The sequence below is a fragment of the Strigops habroptila genome, chromosome 9, assembly GCF_004027225.2.
Source record: "Strigops habroptila isolate Jane chromosome 9, bStrHab1.2.pri, whole genome shotgun sequence".
NCBI classification, from domain to species: Eukaryota; Metazoa; Chordata; class Aves; order Psittaciformes; family Psittacidae; genus Strigops; species Strigops habroptila.
Window position 1 is genome coordinate 3,711,134 of NC_044285.2, and position 27,847 is coordinate 3,738,980.

At 41.6% G+C, this 27,847-nt stretch overlaps 1 protein-coding gene across 1 annotated transcript in view; it reads left to right on the plus strand.

The window, feature by feature from the left end:
• Nucleotides 1-27,847, plus strand: part of ADAMTS17 (ADAM metallopeptidase with thrombospondin type 1 motif 17) — a 174,494-nt gene that overhangs the window by 85,984 nt on the left and 60,663 nt on the right. Inside the window, exons 11-14 of the mRNA XM_030498506.1 lie at nucleotides 13,585-13,686; nucleotides 15,341-15,486; nucleotides 18,853-19,019; nucleotides 21,003-21,130. Coding sequence (XP_030354366.1) covers nucleotides 13,585-13,686; nucleotides 15,341-15,486; nucleotides 18,853-19,019; nucleotides 21,003-21,130 — 543 coding nt within the window. The remainder of the gene's footprint in view (nucleotides 1-13,584; nucleotides 13,687-15,340; nucleotides 15,487-18,852; nucleotides 19,020-21,002; nucleotides 21,131-27,847) is intronic.

Consider the following 27,847-nt stretch of genomic DNA (forward strand, 5'->3'; position numbering starts at 1 on the left):
ATGGTTTATATTGCATGGTTGGTAGGCAAAATGGAAACACTGATTTTTGGTGTCTCTAGAAGTAGGTCGTATTTGAGTTGAGGCTGTCTGACTTTCCTCTGGAATTTAGACGGCTAAACTTTTCCTAAGGGCTTGCACATAATTAGATGTCTTCATTCTGACAGAGTATGTCTGCATCCCACTGGAGCAATGCTTACTTCCAGTGTGGCCTTGGAGGTATCCAGAAGAAAGTCACGAAACACTGTTGTCCTGTCACCAGCACCAGCTGGCAGCATTCTGTCCTCTATGGACGGGCATCAAGCAGCTGGGTTTCTTGCTGTCATTAATTAGCCATTTGTATTTTTAGTTGTCCTTTATTCCCATTCTGAACAATCTTGGGATCTTAAATCCGTGGTAACAAAGAAAATAGTAATCAGTGATAACTGAGGTTTCTAAGCGCCAAATTACTAAAACTGTTGAACACATGCAAGTCCTGGGAACATGCTCTTAGTTTCGCATTTGCTGTTTTATTTACTTTGGATTTGGAAACTAGCTAATATAAAACAATAAGAAAAGAATCTGGGTAGGTTGTATTTTCCAGCTCCATCAAGAAAATGCAGACCACCAGGACTACTGTGCTGGAAGCAAAGTATTAGCATATAGGTCTGTAAAGAAAACCCCAGATCTACCCAGGATGATTCAAGTTCTTCCACTTGTGTGGGTGTCACCCAGCTTGACTGCTGTTGGAAGAGGTATTTGCTATTTCCCTTGGTGTGATAAAAAACATTCTGTTTCTGGATAGTCCAGTGCCTAATGAGAATGTCAGCCTACTGGTAGGTGGTCAGCATTTCTCATGCAGAAATTGCATGTCCAGTCTGGAATTGCTTCAGGAGCAAGTTGCTTGCCAGAATAACAAGCCAACAGGCACTGTTCTTCTCTGTGAGATACAGACAGCAGGTGTTTGTGTCTCCCAAGATTTTTCACCAGTCTTCTTATTTGACATCTCTTCCTCAATTCCTCCTTTAGTGTCTCCCAAAGAAAAGCATATTGTGTGAGGACTTTAGTGCTTTCTAATGAAGATCCTGGTAGAACTTCAGCAATTAAACCCAATTTGCAATCCCTTATTTAAAACTACTTTTCTGTTAGAGATATGCATTAAGATTTAACATTCACACTGAGAAGCTTTGGATCTTCATTTAAGTAAATATTTGCATCCTGTTATGCTCCTCTGATGTGTCGTTTGAAGGCAATGGAAGGAAATTCTTTAGAGGAAATGATCAGCTTTAATTTTTAAACCTCTGAGGTTTGTGTTCTTTTCACCTTTGTGTTTCTCATGCCCCATCTGCAGAATGATTGTATCGTAAGTCTCAAAGCTGTCTTCAAAATTATGAACCAAAAAAAATTGGCACTAGTCACTGGCATTAGCTGTAGAAATTATTGGCAAATAGAGCTGTCTCCTCTTTTAGCCAATGGTAATGTGGTATTTTTAATTCAATAAAGTATTAAAAAAATCCAAATGTAACAGTAATAAACATTTGACAGTAAATATTTGTTACAAAAAGGGAATAAACTTCAGGAAATGAGCATGTTCAATCTTTTTAGGATTACATGTGTCTACTGTCTATTTTCTGATGTAATAAAAGAGTTACATTATAACATTGCATTGGAGATAGTTGAGCTGCTTCATTGTATCAGGCAAACTAAAGGACCTGTATTGAAAAATGCCAAACAAGTTGGTTGTAGAACAAATTTCAGAGATTAAATGAATCCAAAATTTTGACAGTTTTGAGGAACTGCAGAAACTTTCTGTGCAGTAAATTCTTTCCCTTAAAGGCATCAAAGCCCAAATCTTTAAAGGAACATAATCTCCTTTGCCTTCACAGAGAGTCAGGTGCCTAAATGCTTGGCAGTGTTTGCACCTCAGACACTGGGCCAACTAGAGAGTTAATCCATAAATATTCAACCTTATCTGGATATTGCAGTTTGCATCTCCCAAATTCTTCTTCCATGTTTGTTTTTAAGGATAACTCAAATGCTTAGTACCAAATAGTAGCTCTGAGAATTAGAAGTTTGCCAAACCAGCTTATCCTGCAGCTATTCCGTTCCAAATGTGCAGAACAAAAATGGAAACAGACAAGGTAGGCTCAGCTTTACATACATGATACCTTTTGATGTTCTTTTTTCATTTGCTTGGACACTGCATCTACATTTTAATATAGTAAAATTGAAAAAAACCCCCTAATTACCAGCGTGAATATATGATATAATCACCTTAATCATAACCTATTATCGGAGTCTGTGACCTCCAAGACATATAATGTAGGATCTGGTAGTGGAATGTTAGGTAACGTTTATTGGTGTACGTCACCTGTTTAAGGAGCTTTGGAATCAGGCTTTTAGGCTGGATGCTTGTTAGGCAGGGAAAAATCAAATTCTATGTATTTGAAAAGCACCATTTCTATTATGATACCCTATGAACAATAAATGGCAAGATTTCCTGCCAGCCCCTTAAGGGAATGCAGGCCCATTTTGGTACATGCTCTGCTGGATTTTATTGGTTTGAGATATATCCAGGTGGCTGGTTTTGGATTGACTTTAACCTGAGTAGTTAGGTGGGTCCTTGCTTATCATCAGGAAAGTAAATGTTTTCGTGGCTCCACGGAAGAATGAATTTTGATCTGAGGAACTCAATGAGAATATAGAAGTTGGGCAGTTCTCAAGTGAGATCATCTCACATACGATAATGAACATCTCAAGACCCTTCCATAGTTCACCCTTCATATCTAAGTTACATAGTTTTCTCTAGTAATATGTAAAGTGATCAAAAGTGCTTTCACATGGTGCTGTCTATTAATCTTTCCCATTGCAAATGTTAGGCATTGTCTGATCAATGAGAGTGTTCAGCTAGCAGGCCAAACAAATGTGCTTCTACCATACCAGACAGGCTGCCTGTTTTCAGGTGGGAGGCTGTACAGCCATGCAGTACTGGAAGAGCTTTTGGCTCGCCTAAGAGTTTGCACAGTGATCTTGCTTTTAAAGGAGATAAGTTGTTTTTAGCAGAAATTAAACAGATGACCGTGTCATTCTCAAACTCTGAGCAAAACCATAGAATCCCAGACTGGTTTGGGTTGGAAGGGACCTTAAAGCTCATCCAGTTCCAACCCCCTGCCACGGGCAGAGACAGCTTCCACTAGACCACTAGACATTATCAGTGTGCCCGAGACATGGAGGTCATCTGGGATTCTGGTTGGTGGATGTTGGTTGGTGTGAGTCCAGGGCTACCATCCTAGGTTGTGCAAACAATGGGAAATTCAACCTGCCTGACCTCAGTTCTTCAGAGCTACACTGTGCTGTGGATCAAGTATTGTGAGCTTAATTGACCCCTACACAAGAGGAAGCAAAAAGCCTCAACCCCGCTCAAGCAATGAAGGCTTCTGCAGAGAGCAGACTTTAACTCTTTGCTGTCCCCTTCACTGAGCAGTGCTGTCAGTGAGAGGAACAGCACAGATGGTTTATGCTGGGTCTCTCACAGAGCAGAGATGGTGCTTCTCCACCAGAGTTGTGTAAAAACACATTGTCCATAACCTCACATGAAAATATGCCGTGTGTTTAATCACAACTCTGGGGTTATTTTTCAGACTGGCATGCCTACGAATAGAGGCTTTTGCACTGAAATTGTATTTATGGAAAAAATGTGATTTCTGTCTCTTGCATCCAGTGTTTGGCTTTTTGCTTTATATGACTTTTGGCTTATTTATTATTAAAACAATTTTGCGGGTTTTTATATAACCATTATCCTTCAGGATCATTTTGAGTCAAAGCTGTGCTTAGGCTGAAATGGCATGTGGAAAGAGATTACCATTGCTACAAAGAGATTTCCTTCTGAGGAAGGGACACTGTCAACCTGGGTGTAACTGGGAATGTGAGTTTTGATATGACACTGGTTTTAGACCAATTAACACAGCTAGAATTGGCTCTGCTGTTTTTTCTTAAGTGCAAGTTGTTTTTTAACAAATATAGGTGTCTCCATGCTCCAGAGCAGCAGCACAGGACAGGAGGGCAAAGATGATTGTAAGCCAGAGGAGACTGATTGGATTTCTGGGCTAAATGAAAAAGGAGAGGAACCAAAAAGCAAAGTAAAGGAAGAGCAACAATTATAATAATAAAGTGGATTTTACGTATCCCTTCAGTTTTCATATTTGATGCTATGGGGGTGAATATAATTAAGCAATTGTGGGTCTTTCTGTGGTGTTGATCTTGCAAAGAGACTGGTGGAGTGGACTCATGGACTCCATGCCTGGGAATCAATGGGCCTCTGTCTGTTTTTTCTTTGCAAGGTCATTTGCAAGAGCCAGACGATGATAGGAAGCCCTATTATTTAGTAACCTATAGAATATTTACAAGAACATAGTAATTAGATTGAGAGCTGATTTATCCTGAAAATAATAGGTTGCATTGTCATTTTCTGTACAACCAGGGACTTTGTCTCCATAATTTTCCATTACACATGTTAGCTTCTGTGTAACTATAATAATAATAAATCTGGAAGAGGATGGGTTTGGTTTTCTTGAGGCTTGCAGGATAGAAGCCTGGCAATTCTAAAATAAAATAAGATTTTCTTTTTCAGAAGTAAAGGTAACAATTTACTTAACTGCCACCCTTTATTTTATAGCTTTCCGCATGTAAGTTGTTAAAATTCAGACTATTTTCACGTTGCCTGTTTCACATGAAACCAAAGTGTCCTATTTCACTGCTTCTGTATGTTGCAAAAAGACCTTTTTCTCTTTATTTTCAGTGGAAATACTTTTTGTTTAAGAGAGAGAAAGAAAGAGAGAGAAGCAGAGTTCCTGCCTGGGCAGCACAGCCCAGTTTACAATTATTGGAATGCTTCAGAAATTTTTGTACGTGTTTCAGTTTGGAAGATGGTCAAAACACATTCTGGTGCAGTGGTTGAAAGAGAACTAAAAAGAGAGAGGGGAACCAAAATACAATTATAAAAATACAATGTGGAAATTTAAGAATATAAACATAATAAACTCTTAAAAATCATAGAGTGCCTATTAAGAATCAAGCACTTCAGCTTGGCAATCTTACATTTCTCATTAAGACACAACAGGAGGGAGGAAGAATTAGTGTAGCTTCGTGATGTGGCATCTACAGCTGAAGTTTGAACTTAACGAAATTAGCCAAAATGCGATTGAGTATCAGCCTGAAAATAGTGTCTAACAAGCTTGAAGGGCATTCAGACCTCTCCCATTGGCCTGCTGGGAACTTCGCATCTGCAAAACACTTCAAGAGAAAACTCCCATAATCTGCACAACCACAGCTGAACAGTATGGGTACATACCCAGATTTATTTTACTGTCCCTTTCTTCTCTTTTCCCATGGCCGAGAAACACAATCCGTGATTTCATTCTTTTAATTTCCCAGGTTTTTGTTGTTTTCTTTTTAATGGACAGCACTGCCTGTTGTTTTAAAAAATCAATACTTTTCATGTCTTACAATCAGGTGTTAAGACCTGAGGAGTTCACTGGGAATTCCTGAGTGAACATTACTCTCAATGAAGGCTATACAAGATTGATGTTGCGAAGTGCAAGATCAGAATTTTAGGCTCTAATTTGCAAACACAGTATTAGATGGGAGTGATTATGAAGCTTGCCTGAAGCTCTTGCCCTGTTTCATCATGGGGAGATATCTTCTCCTCAGCTAGATTACAGCATAATACTGCGAACTTGGAAGTTTTTCTTGGTGGCGTACATGTAGTATGAACCTCAGAGCAGCACTTAATACATGGCATGTGCAAGATGATGCTAATATAGCTGCTGTGCTTGGGACACAGTTGTTTAGCTGTGGCTCTCGAGCATACTGAGGTAGAAATTGGCAGTAAGTCAAAGTACAACATTTCTAATGTTCATTTCAAAGGAGTGACTCTGTTCCAGTGCTTTGCATTACATGTCTCTACTTCTTCCAGGTTTGACCACGTAAAGATACTTCCCTGATTTCTTTAGCCGACATGTACAGTTGTGTTATCTCATTCAAGATGCTGAAAACTGGGCTCAGCAAAGCTGAAGAGTGCATATAGTGACAAAGAATTGTGTGTTGGTAGGGAAGTGGGTAAAGCTTGTCTTTTTCCACTTGAATTTCTGTGTCTCTGAATCATTGACCCACAGAAGCTAGTTTCATGAATGCCCTGAAGGCACTGAAAGGATTAGTGTTTAGCATAGGCTGCTTTGCCATAAAATTAGTTTGTGGTCTCCATTAATGCAATCTTTCCAATCTCTTTCTTGTGACTATTACTTTAATTCCAGGTACATGCAAAAAATGGAATAGAACTGGTGCTTTGCAAAGTAATACTTTAGGCAGTGGAGAAGGCATTTAGTTTGCCATGTTCAGGAGGCTCAATCATGGCCTAAATTTTCAAAGTAAGTAATGAGTATGAATATGTCCATGTTTTAGCATCTGATTTTGAGATTCAGAGAAGCTGTGTGGTTTTCCAGAAGTCCTGAGCTTCTACCAGCTTTGAAAGGTTGCCCTCGTTGACGTATTTCCAGTCAGGCATCCCAAACCACTCTTCACTTCTCAAAATACTGGTTTCTTGTATCTCCCTCAGACTGGAACCATTTCCAGATACTACACTGCACACTTCCAGTATAAAAGTACTTAATTTCAGTTCTTCTCAGGAAAGGGTGAAGAGCTTGGAGAGGCCAAACCCCTCTCTAAAAGAAGAATTTTTACCTGTCTCAGTCTCTTACCCTCTATCCTGCAGAGCCATTCGTAGAGCCCTAGGGGCAGTTTTACTGGGAGAGACCATGGCACACTTTGCAGAAGATCCCTGCTGCATCTGCTCTAGAGAGGTCAGGGCTCATCTTCCTTGTCCATAAGTGTCTTTTGGGCAGCTACTGGATAGGCTGGTTTTGCTTTTCTGGCATTGTCAAAACATGAGAGCTCTGGAGTTTTCTAATCCTTTGACTTTCATCTGCTGTTAGAAAGGCTGCTTGACTGAAGATTGTAACCAGTTCATTTCAGTCAGACCTTAGACATCCAAACCTGTGGTGAGTGATATGTCATAGTAAGTTACTGTTTTGGGAGCTGACAAATTTTGTCTTCCTCTCTGAAAGACAAAGGAGAAACATTCTTATGTTCTAATTGTAGATAGAAAAGCTCCTGGTATCACTCCATATATATAAAAGGGTACATTTCATATGGGACCCATGTGTTGGAAGTTGGACTAATGCATATCAAACCACTTAGCTCAGAGGACCAAACCCAGCGTGACACCCTTCATGTTTGCTGGGTTCAGGTTGTTTTGTTTTCTCTGACACGGAACATGAACAAATGCTGGAAATTACTATGTTGAATTTTTTGTACTGTTCTTCAAGGAAAAGAGTAGCCCCGGGAAGCAGTTAACTCCCAGGGACTGTTTCCTGAAGAGCTCCTCAACTGTCAAGGGCCATTTCCGCATGACTTAAACCAATCTTTTTTGTGTCTGGTGTTCGTGACTTTCCACTCACACGAGCATCGATGAAGGGGCTGTCCATGGAGTTGGTGGAGTTACATTGATGAAAAAACTTGTATAAGGGGGTGTCATGTCTAAATTTGTTTGTTGGCTCTAAGCAGACAGGTTATTGATCCTGTTCATCTAAAAGGCATAATGTGCAAGTGTGTTTCTGTATGTTCTGAAGAAACAAGGTGATCACCAGGTAGTGAAAACAGGGAAATGCTTTTTAAGAAATGTTTTCTAGATTTATCTGAGAAGATTATATGATTCTTTTTTATAGTAGTGCTGAGGTGCTTTCAGTCCAACAGCAGAGATCCATTCTTGTTTGACTTTAATAAATAAAATTGCACATTATGAATTTAAAATCATAGAATCATTTAGATTGGGATAGACCTTTAAGATCATCAAGTCCATTTGTGAGATTGCCCAGTTTTGTTAAAACAAGATGTTAGTGGATATCAACCATTGCCTGAATATTCCAGGATAGTTCTCATGATTCTTTCTTAAGCCTTCCCTTGACTTTTGGAGCAGGTCTGTCATTTGGACAAATAGATACTTCCACTGTTGCACCTAACGCTTGTTCATTGGAATGTCATCTCTAGAGAAGGGTCAGCAGCTGGCCACTGGTACAAGTATCCAAGTTTCAGGTACCTTGTCTGGGGCATCACATGGCTCCTTTTCAGAAGTGCCTTCCAAGTTTGCAGGATTCCAATCCTGAGCACTTTTTATCTGGTTTTCAATAGCAAAAAGTTCCATCTAACAGCAGTGTAAACAACAGTGCTCACCTCCCTTGTGACCCATTGTGGATTGTCAGTTGTTTATGCATCCCAAATTAAAGACAACGACAATGTAGAAATTGGGGGCATTGACTTTCTCACCTTTTGTAAAGAATTCCTCCTCTGAGGCATGGCGTGAGGCTTCAAGAACGTATTCATAGTGTTTTGAACAGGAAAACACATGTAAATTGTGTGTTTATTGTACTTAATGGGTGTTAATTAGGATTCTGCTTATAAGCATGTTTTCTCTCCTGGTTAGCTACATGCCAAGCCAAAAGCTTGGCAAAATGAGAGAGATCTGATACTTCATTGAAAGCCAGCCTATTTATAAGTATGCCTGTGTGTTATGTGGTCTCTTGCTCCTCTTCCTTAAGGATATTTACTCTTTCCAAGTTCTTCTTCATAATCCCCTCATTTTTACAGCAAAATTGTTTCATGGTGGTTTAATTCTGCTGCTAGAAATAAGAGTTTCCTCTTTCCAGTGGGCAGTAGGCAGCAGGAACAAATTCATTCTCAGGAGGAAGAAGTGTTCATTTTTTGGATGAATTGAAGGTGAGACAGTGAATGTGTAGGGAGCAAACAAGCTTTTGTAGAGTTGTTCCCTGGTGGGAAGGACATCCTGATTCATTGCATTCCCTTTATGCTTGGGAGATTTGAAAGCTCTCCCTTGCAGGTAATAATCTGAGGCTTTGAGACGGGGAAGTATTGTGAGCCCTTTCTACTCACTGAGACCTAGTATGGTCATTGGGCAGAATCATGCTGATTTTACTAACAGTGGTGATGCAATAACTAACCCAGAAACTAGGAGATTCTAGACTTACTGCCTGTGGGCAAAGAGTTGGCTGAATGAATTCTGGCTTCCCCTCATTTCCAGCTGCAGCACTGAGTTAAAGAGCCTAAAATAGATTACTTCCCTAGAGCGACATGTGAGTGGTCGTAATGCTGCACGCGCTGTGGGTCTGGGCTGGCCCACGTGTGGGATGGAGTTAGTATGTCTTATGGAAAGGTATGAAAAGCTGTGAAAGGTGAGGAGGCCCACAGCCAGACATGTTCCTGGGAGTATCCCAGGACTTGTTTCTGCTTTCTGCCTGCAGTTTAGCTGGAGCAGACAGCGTGAGCCTGTGGCTGTGACACTGAGCAGAGGACTGCAGAGCTCTGAGCAACGTTTTAACTTGTCTCCCAGCAGACTCTCAGCAAGACATTTAATCCCTTTCTGTTCCTCATCTTCCCACCTATAACAGAGGCATAAAGCTCCCTTTATCTCTAAGCTCCCAGCAGTGTGTTTAGATTGCAGAGAAAACACCTGGCACAGTAAGGCTCCTTTCTCAGATAGATGCCATTATAATCCCTGTAATTGGAAGCGTCGTTCACCTGCCGAGCAGATCTCTCCTGACTTGGGAGTTTCCAGACTGTGTTCTCTCTCAGGACTGGTGTCTCACAGCAGTGCAGACAAGTTTTTCTGTCTTCCAGGAGCTTTTGAGAGTCTAAAATTTGCACCTTTATAAAAAAATTTTCCATTTTTGTTTCCTTTTTTTTAAATTTTATTTTTATCTGCATAAATCCCTTCAGGGTTCTGTCGAACAAGTATTTCAATTAAAAATAAAGGGGTACATTTAAATTTTTATTGAAATATCACTTTTCAACAACCAGCTCACTTTTTTAGATTTTATTTTGCTCTTGGAAGTATTTCAATCTGGGAGCTGATCCAAAGATGACCTTTCCCCACAGACAGTTTCAACAAATCAATATTTTTCCAGTGAAAAATATCATTGGAAAATCCTAACAGGCACTTTTTGAATGCTGTGGGGAAGACTTTGCAGGCAGAGATCTGCCATCTGAAAGCTGGTTGCTGAGTTTACAATTAGCAGTAATACAGCTCTTTTAATGGCTCCTCCTGTGTCAGTGTAAGCTCTGAACTCATATACAAGCAACTTCCTTTCAAGTCCTGCCACTTCTCACTTTGATATTTCTCCACAAAGCTGGCTATTTAACTATTAAAAAGTCAGTCACTGCAACTGGTTAGCTATAGGATTGTTTAATGGGGATTTTTGTTTGGGTTTCTGTTGTAGCTGAGGAGGATATATGATCTCTTTTGAAACGAGCTATTAACATGATAAAACATCTTGGGAACATACAATACCAAAGCTGATGGTTTAATCTTTGCTGGGGTATCCGAATGCTGTATTAAATGCAGGGACTGCACTAACGAGTGTTTGAGCTTTGTAGTGGTATGGCACCAGAACACAGAGCTCAAGCACAGTTACCAGATTTTTCTGTAACTGTTTCCTGAAATATGCTTTGCATTTAGTATTCTGAATCAAACACAGGGATACTATTAAAATCCTATGTTTTCCATACCTCAAAGATGGGAAATTGCAGAAAGGCCGGTGTTGCTAAGAGAGATTTTTCCCTTATTTATCTTCCTATTAATATATGTCTATGTGTGTGTGTATATATATATATATAGACACACAAACATATGCCTATATACATATATACACGCACACACATGTATGTGAGTATTTTCACCCACTGTATCCGTAGGTTGGGCTCAGCTCTGCAGTCCTGCTGGTACAGAATCACCTGTTTGAGGTTTTCTGTGCCCATTGCTTCCCCCAGCAATGGGCTCATACCTGGGCATGTTATCTGGCTTTACCACCACCACCACCTTCTTGTGGGCTATGGAGGAATTCTGGTTGGCAACCAAAATTGTACAATAAGCTGCTTCTATTTTAAGTTTAATAGAAAATAAACTTTTCCACCACTCCCCCTTCCTCCTCCTGGTTGTACATCAAAGAGGAGAATTTAACCCTGACTAATTTACATGCAGTTTATGATCCAAGCTTAACAAATACTGGCCTTGAATAATGCACAGATATTTAGCAGTGGTGCCTGTATGTGTCTAGAACAACTTCTTTAGGGATGTAGTGAATTCCATTGCATCTTCAGCCAGGATGTCTTTCGGACAGAAAGCAGAACAGAGGGTTTGCTTCTGGAACCATGGGGCAAAATTTCTGCGTGGGTCATTCAAGAGATCATGCTAAAGGGTTTCTCATCACATTCTGCTCTGAAGCTTTGAGGTTGTATGTAAGAGAGGGCTGAAGCCTAGAAAAATGGAAATGCTTCTATTTGCACCATTCATCTCTGAGGCTTTCCTTCATTTTACATCTCAGTGTTCCCCAGCCACAGTTTGAAAGGAGGCATTGCTGGTAGTGCTTTCATGAGATCACTGTCCACAATCATCGAGGGAGAAAAGAGAGTCCAGATTGCCAATTCCTGAATTTGGCTTAACAGTAACATCATCACCAATACAATTATTTGTAGTGGCAAAGAAGCTGTTAGAGTTTAGCAAGTCCCTTGTATTCATGAACTGCATTTAATTCTGTCCTGTAGGTACCTTCCACTTAGGTCTGTGACATGCTTTGACGTATCTTCACTGGGTTTGAACTCTTTTTAATCATTCATATGTCTAGTGTTAATATAAAGAATAGCCCATCACCTGTAGATCCCAGTGAGTTAAACCAGATGCAAGGGTGCTGTAGCTTGACAACTAGGAAAACAAGCATCCTCTCAGAGCTGCAAATTTGCCATTTTGGGGAAAAGCTTTTTTGGTTTAAATAGTTTATTCCTAGATTAGCATTCTTTTGTAACACTGATGGACAGTTACTTGATGGACTTCTTGATTTTAGTCCTCTCCAGGTATGGTGGGGTTTGAGAATCTGGTAGTTACGGTGCGAAACAATTGCTTTCTCAGCAAGCTGTGAACTCTCTCAGCTCTTCTGCCTCAGTGTACCTATCTGTAAAACTGCGTGTAATGTCCTCACAGCTAGTTGGTGCTGAAGTGCTTTCAGAGCTGTGGGTAAACCACTAATTATTCACAGCCATTTAGTCAAAATGACTAAAGTCTGATATTTTCCCATATGCTCTAATAGTTCGGGGAAAATGTCTTGAAAGTTCATTGATGTAGGCTTCCCTGGTGTATTTGCTGTTGTTTTTGTTTGATGATGGCTTTCTGTGTTGTGGTTAATACAGATGTTGCTGAATTGTGTTCTCTGCTTCTAGTTTTTGTGAACGTTCTTTTGGTTTAAATAGTGCAAAAGAAAAATGTGTGGAAGTAAAACAGGATGCAGATACTGCTGTGATAACTATTTTGTTTCAGTATGTTCTGCATCATCACTCGTGGTATTGGGATTTATTTTGTTTGCACCCTCTGCCATACAGATCAATTTTGTATAGACATACCAACATGCGTGTACACAAAACACACGCACCCACAGTCTCTTACATTACATTGTGAAAGAGCCATAAGGTTGAAGTGTGTTGACTCAACTATTTAATGAGGTGCAATAAATCTTGACAAGACCAGCTGGCACGAGAGTCAGCTCCTCATCTTTTTACCATTACGCTCAAACGTGAACAATAGTGGAAAGAAACGTAACTCTTCTTTTTCCCTTTTTTTTTTGGTGCTCAGATCTGTAGCACTGTATTGAAATCATCCACTTTCATGGGCTGCAAAGCCTGGTGGATGCTGTGCGAAATGTTAATGATGTAAAAGCTGCTTTTCCTCATTCTTTTTCTCAAGAAGCATATTGACCTGACAGACCATGCAAGTATGGTCAGCATTAATATCCCTGCAGCACACATGGGCTGCGCGGAGCAGCAATGTTGAGTAATGATACCCAGAATGTGTTTCGAGTCTGGCAGTGAGATGTGCTCTACCTTCTGCTGCTCTTGCCCTCACACCTCACTTTTCACCTTCTCTAGCACATCGGTCTCTAGCAGCTACTTCTCACCACCAAACCTTTACTAACTTTGCCCCTCCTCTGCTGCATGGCGCACCATGAAACCCTTTCCTCTTTCTCATTCCACCTTAAGCTTTTCTCCTCCCAGGGGGCATTGCTGGCTGATTACAGCTACCATCAAGTCCAGCAGAGCTGACTGTGTTGCTGGAGTATCTTTTTTAAACACACAGGTAATTAAGCAGCTCAGACATCTAAGCATGTGGCATGTTTCTAAAGCACCCATCTTGGCCTCCCATATAGGGTTCTTTTTAAATAGACCAGATTTATTCTTGTGAAAAGGAATCTATTTAAATAATTCACCTCTTGATTTGGTTGGGTTTTATTTCTATCAGTGGAATCCATTAATCTCTTTTATGTTACCAGCCCCACCACTTAATGCCAATCTATCCTTTAAAAATAATTGCTCCCAAACCAACGAGATGCCTCTGGATTCACTTGAGAAAGACTGCCTGAGCTTTGAAGTGTATCCCATAATGATAGCTGACATCTCCAAAAGTAATAACTGCACCTCTTTGCTTTGTGATTACAGCATTTGATGTGTGCTGGGCTCTGGTGCCTGGTGGAAGGAGATACATCCTGTAAAACAAAGTTGGACCCCCCTCTGGATGGCACCGAATGTGGCGCAGACAAGGTAATCAAAATGCTCGCTAGCAGTCACTTTGTTTTTTCCAGCATTGTCTGTGGAATAATGTTTCCAAGATGTTAGGTAGTTACTCTAAACCCATATTTTATACTGATTCTGTTACAGAAACTGCTCAATTAACAGCTGGATTGGGTTAAGTCTTTCTGATTTTATGTTACGTGTATTTCAGTAGCCTCTGGAGAGCTCAGTAGTCAAGTTCTTGTGGTCCAGGCATTCTACAAACATGGCAGGAAAACCCCAGGCCTCACTCCAAGTGCACAGAGCACCCTGCGAGTCCTGTTAGGTGGTGGCTCACTTCTGTCAGTTCTGGGCATTGCTGCCACTGGTGTTTCATGAGTGAGGTGGTTTCTTCACTGTAAGCTAAGGTAGTAGTGTTCTTGGCTATATTTGAGGTAGAAAGTATAGAGAGCATTTAGACTGACATTTGGGGAGTGGAGGAAGATGGGGAAAGAAAAAGTGGCTACTTAAAAACTTCATAGTTTCAAAAGTAGCTCAAAACATGTTGAGCTCAAATTCAGTGATACTATTTTTGAAGTATCATTTGCTGTATGTAAATACTCAGATGAATAAGGCATATATGGACTTCCCAGAATCCGGGTCGATGTAGAAAATTGCTACAAGAAACACAAACTCTCAGATAGTGGGTCTCCCTCCAGTGAAAATCACCATTCCAGTGACAGGCTTCAGTGCCACAAGGGTGGGATTTACTGAGGCTCAGCTGCTGCCTCCCAGCTAACCTACTGTGTGAACAGGAGCTGAGATGGGCTGTGCTCGGTGGTATGGGGATCATTAATTTATGTGATTGATTCTCCTAGTGCAGCTGATAACTTGGTAGGCTACAAAGGAACTGGGCTGGTTTGGTACCTGCCAGCCCCCTCCTTACTGGGTTTGGATTCTGTTGGTTTTTGTATGTTGTGTGTTTGGGGAGATAAGAAAGCGTAAAATTCAGAAGTTTGTTGCCAAAATCAAAGATTAGAGAACTTTTCTTTGCTTGCAAATAAACAATGGTGAGAAAAGCTAGCTCCTGGAAAGCATGACAAGGAAACTGAGACAAAAGATTTTTAGCTCTGTGTTTTTCTAGCAACAGGAGTCCTGGTGATTCCTTCGTAAGACTGCTTAGCAGTGCTTACTGTATCATATCCTGGACAGAGCAGGAGAACAGGCCAAGTTTGCTGCTTGGTCAGGAGCCAGCACAACCTATTAGAATCAAAGGTTGTTTGGGGCTTTAGCCATGTTAGGTCCAAAATCCCTCAATTATTTTGAACATACTGGGAATTCTGCTGATGAAGACATCGCTTTGGGGTATAAGTTCTTGGACTCAGTCTTGGACACAGTCTCCATGAAGTGTGGTTTTTAAGACTTAGCACTGAGATAATTATCTGCTTTATAAAGCAGGGGGCTCAATTCTGTGATTTATTTTTTTAATGACAGAATTCTCTTCAGGGATTCATTGAAGTTTCTGTTTCACCTCCTCCTTTTCTCCCTCACTCACCTCGGTCTCACTGAAGTCTTGAATCTCTAGAAACTTAAAACATGGGCTGCTTGTAATTTCTCAGACATCCTTTTAAGTCTACCTGTGCAGGAATGTTTGCAAGGTGAGGGCTTCATTCCAGCCTGTGCTGCTAACACAATTGCATTTCAGTGGTGCCGAGCTGGGGAGTGTGTCAGCAAAACTCCCATCCCTGAGCACGTTGATGGAGACTGGAGCATGTGGAGTCAGTGGAGCATGTGCAGCCGGACGTGTGGCACAGGAGTGCGGTTCAGGCAGCGGAAATGCGACAATCCCCCGTAAGTCTTCACTTCATGCTGATTGCTTTTTGCAGGTAGCGTTAGACAATCCTTGCTGCAAGAGTACAGGGAAGGAATTGGCAGCAGAGCTGTGCAGAGGATATGGGAGATTTCTTGTTCAGAAGCAGCAAGGATCAGGTCAAAATCCTGAAGTGACTTGGAGTGAAGTAGGTTCTGTTGAAACGAAAGCTTACCATTGGAGGTGGCCCTTTGGGATGATTCAAACATAGATCCAGTTAAATTAAAAATGGGCAGCTTGGCAGAAAAAAAGGATGCTGTGTTTCCTCTCCAGCACTGCAGTGAACAAGGAGGGGTTGCTCTGGATCTACCAACCAAGCTGAGCCAATATATTGTAGAGATAGAGGGAGTACTGGCTCTGGGCTTGGGAAGCAATGGGGTGGCCAACAGTGGTCCTCGTGTCATATAGCTGTGCTGATAAAGCACTTTGAGTTATCGTGTCCGTTGGGATGTGCTGCATAGGAAAAGGAAAGTTTCCTGCACACAGAGTGCGGTGGGTGCTGTTTAGCTCCTGCACAGTGACCACAGAAAAGCCTATGCTCTCTGCTAGGACTTGGCCTTTTTTCTGATTCAGGAAGAAATGTAAGTGTTGTTATCTGCCATGTGCCATCCTTCGTCCCTCAGGTCAGGACACACATCTGGAACTCTTTCCTTATGTGAGGCCTGAAGAGGTTTACCATGGTGGCCATTTAACTGGCCATCCCTGTTTGTGTACGTTCTAACTTCTCAGTGAGTAAAGGGTGCTCACAATATTGAGAGCAGTCCTCCAAGCTGTGTATCTCTAACTTTATTCATATTTTAAGGTTTTCTCCACAGACAAAGTACAGGAAACTTTTCTTTTTAAATAGGGGCTGAAATCCTGGCTAGCAACATAGTCACTTTGAAGACATGCCTAGATGATGGATGTCTGCTGAGCTATATTCATGTGAAGGGGATATTTTTGTTTATTCCTCTCCTTAAATAACACCGAGCTGCAATTGCATGTCTATAATGTCCAGGCTTGATTTTTACCAGCTCATTTTCCTGAACAAGGGACTGAGCTGGTTTCTTTCCTGTCAGCTACGAAAAGTCTCTTTAACCACAGTGCTGACCAAACCTAAATCCATTCATCATCGTTCCTTAAATTACAGGAAATGCTCCCTCCAAGATTGCACACTGATTTTAAAATTCTCTTGCTCATATACATTCTTGGCTGGGGATACACACGTGATCTTCTTTCACTTCAGATTCCTGGCATCAGCCCACTTCTGCAGCTGGTTTATTCACTGTCCAAAAATATTGGCTAAGGGATTTATCTTTTATTTTATATATATTTGGTTTCTGGCTTTTTTTTTTTTCTTTTCTAACTGGAATCCCTGCTCCTGCCAGCTGACTTGTGAGCCTGTGGGACTATCAGTATTTTTAAACCAGTTGCTTCACTGTTTGATTTGGTTTTTCCCCTCTGTAATTTCTCTCAGTATTTGCTTGCATTGCCTCCAAAGGGTTGTAAGGCAGTGTGTCGTGAACCAGTTTGCACGTGCAGACTCTGGAGTTGTACTGCCTTGTGTTCTTGTCTAGGCTTTGGACTATTGTTGTACAGTGGGATTGAAGAGAAAAAACACTGGCTTAAACAGAAGAGCAGAATGAGATCTCCACCCCTTCTCCAGTCCGCTCTTGTCGTGTGAAAGGGTCACAGTAGTATAAATGGGCTTTGATTTCTTCAGCTCTATTGGTGGGTGGATTCTCTTGGCATAAATACAGTGGAAGTTGTCTGCCAGGAGATCTCACACAGTCACCGTTTCAGACATGTGTCAGGGTGGGATTGAATTGTACAGTTTATTGGGAATCCCAGGCAGTGCTAGAGCCCATGTTATACAGGGCTTGGGATGGCGATTACAGGTCCTTTCCCTTCAGATTCTTTTGCAGAATCTGATAGGGACAATACCCAAAGTCTTGGCCTCAGTATTTGGAAGGATGGAAGGGACATAATGATGAAGCCACAAAAACGGAGTGAAGCAGGAAAGAAAGGTGTATGAACAAGAGCTGAGTATCCATTTGTGAGAGACCAGAGAGAGTGACTGTCACTGTTCTTCACCCTGCATGATGAAAACCCTCAGTATCCTATTTAAATGTGCCAGGAGGCCTGTCATACTGAAATACGATTTCAGAGGTCACTTAAGTGTGACAAATTCAGGACAGTATCAGCAGGTAGATAAAGAAATTACCGGTTAGGATGGCTGAGTCTCTGCTTACTTGGGTTTTTTATTTGTGGTTGCTTTGTTTTATTTTGCAAATAGAACACAGGCTATTGTTGAGAGTTTGAGTTTTCCTTCTTCTCCGGGGAATCATAAATAAGAATAAATAGATTCTGCAGGTGCTTAATCCTGATGTTGGATTAGTGGCCTTTCCTGCATGTTTAAAACCCAAATGTGTAAAATGGCATGGTTTTCATGGATGGAGCTTACCTGCTGCACAGATTTGTTTCTAGACACCCTACTTACAGTACAGGTTATAGCTTCTTCTGTGTTACTTTCATTTCAAACTGCTGAAGGCAGAATCTCCGAGGACATGTGCTGAAGAGACGTTTGCTGTGTGTCCATTGTTCAGGGTGTTTGAGGCAGGAGGAAAGCAAGTGGTAGGAGGAAAAAGACAAAACATTAAGGGTTGCCTTCCTCTGCCTTGGGTATTTGATGTGATCCTGGGCACAGGAATGTCACCTTGGTGCCTCTAGGCAGTTGTCCCAAATTGCAGGAAGAGTTAGAGCTCAGGCCTGATGTCACAACAGAACAGTTTGGGAGTGCCTTAATGTAAGTCCTGTTCTGAAACTGCTGGTACATACACACACACGTGTACTCTGCTTTTTCTTGGTCATCTGCCTGCTCCATCTGAAAATAGGTTAGGACAACAATGAATTGCTGTTGAAGTCAAAGAAGAAATTCAGGTCAGCAGTGCAGAATTAGTCACATTCCTTGGCTCAGGACCAGAATACAAACCGTTAAACACTTTCTATCTTCCAAGAAGGCTGCTGAGTGCCCACAGGTGAACAACATTTTGGATTTCCTCTTATCTGAGGTGTATCTGTAGGCAGCTCCTATTTATTGATCTGTATGGCAGACTACAAAAGAACATGCTTCTGAAGTACTCCAGGGCATCTGTTGTGATAAGCCAATTATAGATCCAGAATGGAGCTTGAATAATTTTCTGTCAGAGCCCCTGAGAGCAGGATTTGCCCTCCAACAAGGAACATCTGAGAGGAAGGATCCCTCCTGCTATTTCAAGAGTTGCCTTGGACAGGGAAAATGAGGTAAAGGTGTTCCTGTGGGCAGCTGTGCTGTTCCTGCTGACCCTGGTTTGGTTTTCCTACAATAGCCCGGGGCCAGGCGGGAAGAACTGCCGGGGAGCCAGCGTGGAGCACACTGTGTGTGAGAACTTACCCTGCCCTAAGGGCGTGCCAAGCTTCAGGGACCAGCAGTGCCAGGCCCATGACAGATACACCAACAAGAAGAAAAGCCTCCTGACAGCTGTCATCGTTGATGGTAAGTTTTTCTGTACTTCCTTGCTGTTGTTTCACTGCAGCTTCTCAACCCATCTTGATTTCATCTTCAGGACTCCCATTTGTTGGTGAGAAGGCTACAGTATGCTCCCCTTAGCTACAGCTGAAAGACTCATTGCAATTAGTTGTTCTTGGTGCTGCCTTGCTGTTCTTTTAGCCTTCTTAACAGAAGATACAGAGCTGGCAGTTCTTTACTCCTCTTTTTGTAATGTTGGGGGAGAAGTGCCTTGACTTGATTCCCAGTCTGAACAGGCAGGTATTTGGGAATGGGAGTTTAAATTAATTTAGAACTGAAAAAAAGAAGGATTCTCTGGGATATTTTTGGTGTGCGTGTCAATTCTGGGCATTTCAAGATGATTGGCTCTTCTGCTTACACTCCTTTAATGCTTCCTTGGCTGGATCTTGCTTTTCATCTACTATTCCATCAGATGTTGAGGGGATCTGAAAAGAGATTGTAATAATGTTCTTTCTGCAGGAACAAACATCTTTGCTGCACTCTACTGAAAAACAGACAAGGCTTGTTTCATTTGGTCATCTTAAAGACATGCTTGAACAGAGAAGGGTGGTGTTGGAACTGATACCAGAAGACCAGACATTGGATAAGCCCTTTCCTGTGCTAGCACTGACAAGTTAGGTCTGACGCCAGAACAATCAAACAGAGATCATTTCAGTTCCCATAGCAGACCCTCCAAGAGCACAATTCCTTCAGATGCCCCAGGAGACAGGCTGGTTTTGCTTGTTATTCCCCTTTGCTCCCCTCCTCAAATAGTTTTGCTGTCTGAATGCACAATGCAGAGCTACTTCCCTGACTATTTCAGAACTTCTCTGTTCACTCTGCAAGTGAAGTCAAAACCCAGCCCCATGAATTTGCTTTGCATCAGACACAAGGCAGGCGTTTAAACATCCACAGGCTATGCATGTAATTCCTCTGTCAAGCAAGGTGGGCAGAGGGCAGCTCAGCTTCATATCCTGATTGAAGGGCTTTGATTGCATTGGAAACTTAGAAAAGGCCTATGCCAGTTAGCTCAATGTATTGGCAATCCACTCTTACGTGTGATGAGTGGAGGTACTTGGCTATGCAGAACAAAACATGTTTCCATTTGAATGTCTATAGGTTCTTACTTGGATGAAGTCTGTGAGTAGCAGAGTCAGTTCCAAAGGAAAACCATTATATTGACTAAATATCTGTTACTTAAATGTATGGCAAATGCACTCAGCAAACCCTGACATCTGCTATATCCTAGTAGTTAATAATACGAGTCTTTGAAAAGAGCTTTTTTACTGAACTCCTTCTCTAGCTAAACATGTTAGTAGCTTTTCCAAAGTGAGGTCTAAATATGTAATGCAATGATTGCCATTAGCATGGATGAAAAATGCAACTTTTCTCTACTGATGTATTTCAAATTAATTTGGGGGTTCTTTTTCTAGATATTCTAGCAGCATAGTTTGCTGACAGAAATGTTTGTAGGACCATAAATTCAGTTTAAGGAAGCAGTAGGTAGTATGTATGCAAGAATGCTTTAAGTTGATGTGTGCAAGTGTTCTTATACTGGCAAACTGATGGAAGATGTTAGTCCTTCAAGGGCAGAAATGGACTGGAGAACTTGTTCTTCTAAAATCACTGGCTGTAGCCTGGAATTCGTCTGAGATGCTCACACAGTGACTTGATCATTCGTATCTGAGTGTTCCCTGTAATAGACATCTTCACAGACAGACACGCAGAAATGTACTGACTAAATGGCTTTCTGTGTCTTAAAAGACAAATCTCATCAATGTAACCATTGGAGATTTTAAACCTATTGAGATTTTAAAGCGGTGAAATGACAGGCCTAAATTGAAAGGCTCATGTTCCTTCAAAGGACAGATACCTTTCCAAATCCATTCACGTAGACACTGCACCACCATTGTCTCAAACACTTGTTTGTGCTGTTCCTAAAGGCATTTGCTTTTGTGTTTCTTTTTCCAGATAAACCATGTGAGCTCTTCTGCTCTCCTTTGGGGAAGGATTCCCCTGTGCTGGTGACAGACAGAGTCCTTGATGGTACTCCATGTGGGCCTTACGAGACTGACCTCTGTGTACATGGCAAGTGCCAGGTGGAGTAACTTCCTCTTGTTTTATGTCTAGTGTTATGTGTAGTCTGGGGCAGCTGGGTACATTCTAGAAGAACAAGCATCCATGTGGGTGGCTGGGAAGCTGTCTCTAAGGTGAGAAGGCAACCCTGGATTACAGATTGTCACTAGCCTGTTACAAGTGTTACATTGCCAGCATCATGATGCTTTTCAGGTCTACCTGCTTCCTGCCTGGGAAATTGAGGAAGCTTTTCAATACCAGTTGTTCCTTGGATCCTGCAGCTGCAGGAGCCAGTAGCTTCCCCTGTGCATTTTTTATTGACTGTATTACTATATAATACCAAGGTGAGTTACTGTAGGGGCCCATCAAAACTATTTGAAAGGCCTGTTGCCTTTGCAATAAGAAAAAGGTTCCCTTCTTCCCACAAAGTAGGTTTTATACCTGCATGAAACAGAGAATATAGGTTTAAAGGAGCGGATCCTGCAGCCCAGAGCACAACCCAAGTCAGTTTTCCTTTGCCTCTCTCCTCTGCATTGTCTTTCTTGAGTCACACAAAGAGCAAATCAGAGAAAATGCAGGGTAGGCTTCCTTCTGCTGTACTGCAATGGGACAATCAGTGTCCCCTTGGTTGTCCCTGGATGGACTGGCCAAACCCTGAACATGCTTGCTTCCTTCTATCTCTGGTCAGACAAGTCAAGAATGGAAATGAAGAGGACTCTGTTCAAGAGTCTTTGGCTTTCATTCCTTTTCCTGGAGTGAAGGTGTGATGGCCTTTAACCATTGCAATGATGATTATTTGTCTCTAGCCAAATGGCATATAGAACCAAAGTTAGGTGTGGGAGATCTTTTTAATACAACTCTTCATGGTTTGCTGGGCAGTGAGACAGTTTGTAACACAGCACATCAAATGCTTACGGAAGCCATCTCTTAGAGATGGGATTTCAGATCCCTGGAAAATATAGTGGAGTTGTGTAGACCTACATTAACTGGAAATTTAAGGTTTGGACAAGGGGAAGGAGACAAAAGAATGTTTATTTAAAGATCATAGGTTACAGGAAGTCTTTTGGAATGGGTGCTTCTGGCAATGGGTTGCAGTTGGATTCAAGTCATTTGTCCCGGACGCTACGACAAAGCAGACACTTAGTGGGTTTTCTCTCTCCTGCTCATGTAATGTGTTCAAAGTTTGCTTCCCACACATTAGTGGTGTGAAAGACAGTTGAGTTGGCTACTGCAGCCCTGCCAGTGCTGGATTCTTCCTGGCAGTTCTTCCTCTAAGTTTATCCTCATCTAGATTTGTATCTTATGCTAGGAGTTCCTCTTTTCAGTATTAACCTCCAGAGCAGCTTTCTAGCATCACCCTTTACTTTCACTAACTTCACTGGAGATATGCTAGCTTGCACTGGGCCACAAGGCACACAAAATTTGCCATTATTTCTGATTTCTGTGAGCACTGATGAAGAACTACCAATTCTTATTGCTTTGAGCCTTCTAGACAGGGAGATAGATGAACACAATATTCACTTGGGTATAAAAGAGGCTTTGGGGGCATAATGCAGCTTTACTGAGAGCAATGTGAAGAGATAAGTGAAAAGTCTTTGCCTGGATTGAATTTTGCACTGCTGCAGGACACGCTTCCCACTGCTCCCTGCCAAATGCTGCTGAGGAGGCATTTTTAATTCAGTCTAATTTATTCAGATGAAGAATCTGAACAGTACATTGCTGGGCAGCCAACATGAGTTTGATTCGTTAGATACTCTTTAATACAAAGAGCTTTGCATAGAGCCAGCTTCATTGTGCATCCCAAGTTACTTAATTTTCCCCTGTTTTCAGCTATGTCTGAAAAAATCCTAAAGAAAATCCTTTACTAACCTTTTATAGTAAGGCCAGCTGTGCACCTCCAGCTGTGTGCCATTGACCATTACACTGGGCTGGCAGCTTCACTGCTCCAAACATTCAGATCAGCCACGAACGGTAAATCACGCATTATGGCAATGTATGTTTTCTTCTTCCAGCGAGGAGCAGTAGCCAGCTCCCCTCCACATGAAAACCTTTATGAGCACAGAGCTTTGGAGGTACATCATGAAAAGCAAATTGCACTCTAAGTCGGGGGCAACTGCCTTTAACTGTGCAGAGAAGTGATGACAGCTGCAGAACATTCAGTCCATTTGCATCTGGCTGAGAGAAAATGCAAAATGATCAATTCAAGCCGAGCAGATTTGAAAGCCTTGTGAACTCATTTATAATCCTCTTCTGCCTTATATAGCGCTGAGAGTTGCCATATGTGACTGTGTACCCTGTTTGCCACAGATACTCATCTAACTCACTGCCTATTAAACCAATTTAATCAGCATATTTCTTTAATTACTCTTACCCAGTGCAGACAAAGCCTGGCAACAAGCATTGCAGGGGGCCTGAAGAAGAGAATAAGTGCTGAAATCAGAGGGTGGTATTAGTGTTATTTATTTTCCTGTATAATCCTTCTAGTTAAAGGCTCTCAAAGGCAGGACTGACACATTGCCAGTGTAACAGACAAATTAGCAGTAACCATTGCCTGTGAACATCTAGTCCAGGAAATGTAATAGCTCTTTTTCCTTCAGCAGTAGATGCTTCTAAATGGAACTCATGCATCGTTGTTGCATGATGAATGAATGTAGATGAACATGGCAAAGACAAAACTGCTCTTGCAAGAGGAGGGGGGTTTTGAGAAGGGAAGCAGGAAAAGAGTCTTTGAAGCCTCCAAAGTAATGCCAAATGTGCTTATCCTTACCATCTTCTGAGCAAAGTAGATGCCTTGTTCAATGTGTATACAGGTCTTTGACCTCTTCTTCTTGAAATGCACATAGTCTTATAGCAAGGAGAATTTCTTTTCTCCTGAGATTTCTCAGAGACAGAAAATCTGTAGCAAGCTGGAGAACAAGATCAGTCTGATGGATCAGAAGAGGAGGAGGGTGAGTGCTCATCTAGACTTGGCAGCCTCTCTCTTGCCTGCTTCCACAGTTTGCTTTCTCTAGCATGGGCATTGCGGTCATGGCAAAGATGGGGTAGGGCAATGCAACCTGAAGCCCAGATTGCTTTTATCTTCTCATATTTCTCTTCAAGTGACAAGCGGCTTTCAGAGAGGGGATTCCCTGAGAGTTTTGTTCTTCTTTAAGACTGTTTGGTGTATGTTTCATGAGTCAAGATTGGTGGAAAGAGCATGCTTTTGAACCTCTTACAGTTCTTCACTCTGTGCTGCTGATGTTAATATAAAACTGGCAGAAGTAGAGCTAAAAAGGTGTCAGATGTCACACAGCAGTGGTGTGGGGAGAAGACAAGCTGCTCAGCTGACTGCTGTGACACACATGACTTTGTGCTGGCTTTTCTCAAAGGAGGATTAGTCTGAGACTCAGGATAGCACGAGAATTTATAAAGTAGAGACTCCAGATTGTACTTGAGGGTGTAATCTAAGGTCTCTTTGAAAACAGAGACCTCCTGTGTAGCGTAACTGGCCTGGAGATCAAGGGCAGTCTTTGCTGTGACTTAACTATTTAAGAGGTGAAGATGTTCTGGCTCTAACTACGCTTTTCTCATTAATGTTTTGTCATGTCACATCTACTTTTAACTTGCTGGCGAATCCACAGTACATTCCATGATGACAAGCCACACGTTAGGCAGTCCTGGCACAACAAAGATACTATAGAACACTGTCTTGTAAAAGTGATTGTCGTACAGTAGGAAAGGGGAACACAAACTTGAAAATGGACACATTTCAAGAATAGTTTTTTCGCATTGGATAGGCAAAGTGTCAGGAGAGGGCCAGGGGTGGTAGAGGATAAATTGCAGTTGTCTGCTGGACCTGATGCTGGCAAACAATGTTCTACATACTCAGTACCCACTTCTTGCATTTGATTGATGCATACACTTCTGGCTTTGCCTCCTCACTTGAGTGTTTTCCACGTATTATTCATATTCCTGCATTACAAACTGTGATACAAGATGTTCCAGACTGGGTAGCTTGTCTCCATACAACAACTTGGCTTAGCACTGTACGTTTATAAATTATTTAGTGTATGTGCACACAATCCAGAAGGATTGTCTGAACTGCAGAAACCTGTTGTATAAGTACCTTTTTGTTTTTTCCAAGGCGCTGTTGGTATCTTACTAATTTTCTAGTGTACTTTACAGTGGGATTTGAAAAAAAAAAAGTTTAAAATCATGCTAGTTCCCCCTATTTTTCTTCTATGTTAACCCACAGAAAGGATGTAATAGCCAAGTCATTGTGTTATCTACCCTGGAGGCTTTAGATTTTGCTTGTGGCTTGAGCAGCCAAGAATAAGAATCAATCAGAAGCGAGATATATACAGATATAGTCAGATATATCATATACTGATAAATATACATCGTTTTCAAATCCAGAACTGACATGATAGATGCCTCTTTTAAAGAATAGGCATTTGATACAAACCCCTTTGGTATCTGCAGCCCATTGGCATTTGTACAAACCAGGGCAGGGTGGGATCAGGTCAGATGAAGCTGGTTTGGAGGGATCAGAAAGCAACCAAAGAACAGAAGCAAAGGAGTTCCTGTGATGGGAAAAAGCTTTGTATTATTTGCATGTTCACTCATATAGGCTGCTCTGCTGTCAGAGCAAAGGGGATTTGACACATAACCTTCAAGCTCTAAATGTGAAAAAGTGGTTATCAAGAACAGTTGTATCTAGCATCCCCATGAACTGCTAAGGGATCTCAACACAAAGTCAATGGGCAAGTGTAAGTGCATACCTAATGCAGGTAAGATAATGCTAATTTAAAATAAGCAGTGTGTGTCTCCTGTTCCAGCAGAGCTGCTCTGATTCAGATAAAATCTGAAGGCTCAGGAAATGACAGGAGGATATTTGCTGAACTAACTTCTACATGGACTCCAATCCATCACACAGAATTTGTTGTGGAACAAAAATAGGAGTAACTTAGAGATGAACTCCTTGATTAAGGATCTAGGCTCACCCTTCTGTTCAAATCCTGACAGACACCCAGAATCCCCCACAAGGGCTTCACAAGTCATGTTTAAAACAAAGAAATAAGAATTCTTTTACCCTCAGATGTGAATGTCAGTTGCTCACATATGTACATTCCTGTTTCATGTGGTCCATCCCTGGAGGTATCAATGGACACTGGATATCATGGACAAAGAATTGGCAGTGTAGATGAATCTGTCATAACCAGCATGCTCCGTACATGATTAATTTGTAAAATGGCACATGTTGCATCAATATTTATATTTGATCCATTGAGACAGCTAGTTAGTTCAGCATATGGGAAGCATTACAGTTTTGTGAGCCTACAATGTCATTTCTTACACAGGGTGGGTGTATATAACAAGAAGAATTGTGTTTATGTAGCAAAACATACTCACACAGCCTGTATCAATTGAGCTCTTGCACAGCCATTGAAAAGACAAATAAAAATATCATTAAAAATACCCAAGCACTACAGAAAATAGTTCACACAGAAGAATCCAAATGATGTGTATTCAGAAGAGAAGAGGAGTTTTCCTATGCTGGAGCCAGCAATGACTGAAGCTGGAAATACCACCCAACAAGCAGTATTTTCAGATGTTTAATTATAAAGAAGAGAAGAGGGGGAGGGAAGGATGGGTGGATTGAGATATCAGCTTAGCGAGAATTAATTTCAGGCCTTTGGCTCAGCAAATGTGCAGTTACCTGCCAATTTAAAGGTCAATGGGTTGTTCCAAAACGTGGTGTCAGTGTAGGAGCCTGCCTGGGTTGAAGATCATTAAGAAACTTGTAGATATAGTCATGGCTGTCAATGCTGAGGACTTGAAGCCCCAGAAGACCATCTTTAAGTTTCTTGCCAGCACTCCCATGGTTTAAAATGGGCAAAGAACTGGCTTTGGTTAAAATCCGCTTCCTCTTTGTCCAGTTGATGGTGTTAATAGGAGTACTGCAGCACTACAGGCTCTTAACAGCTAGTACAGGCAGGAGGTGGAACTCCTGGGTGGTGTCAACATCAGTCCCTTTGCCAAAGTTATGGATATCACTGTTCAAATCCATGTTGGATTGTACAGGGAAGCTCCAAGAGTCTAGGAGCAGGGCTGGCAGTGGCCAACTATTAAATAGATGGTGGTTACACCAGGCTGGCTTTTTACTTTTTAGTCTTCCTTCTGAACACAGGTGAGCTCCAAGTGCCCTGCTCACTCCTTAATGGATCATCTTCCTCACCCTTCCAGCCCTGCCTCTTCCCCTTTGCACTTCAATGTGGCAATATTTTCAATGCAGAGAGTTTTGAAAGGATCTGAGTGACAGAGATGGTCACTGTAATGTGCTTGTAAATGACTTTGCAGCTTTTGGAATCCACGGTCAATCTTAACAAAAGCTGTTTCATTATGTACTGTTATTAAATATGCTTTTAGTTTGCAAATGATTGGAAGACTTGGGGAGGGAGAAATGGGCTCTAATATTTATGTAACAAGAGGAAAGTGCTTCCAAGGTATTTTTCCCCCGTAAAGTAGCAAGAACACACCAATTTTCATCCGAAAGCCAAGAAAGAAAACTGATTTATTCTCTTAAACATTTTCCTTTGTAAGAAGCCATTTCCTGGCCCAAATTGATGAGGGCTTTAATCCTCAAGCCCTGGATTGAAGGGAAAGTCTGCCCTGTGGATGAGAGGGATGGTACTATTGAAGGGAAGGCTGCAATGGCCATTCCCAGTTCCTCCACTTACACGGAATTAAGGTGAAGATGA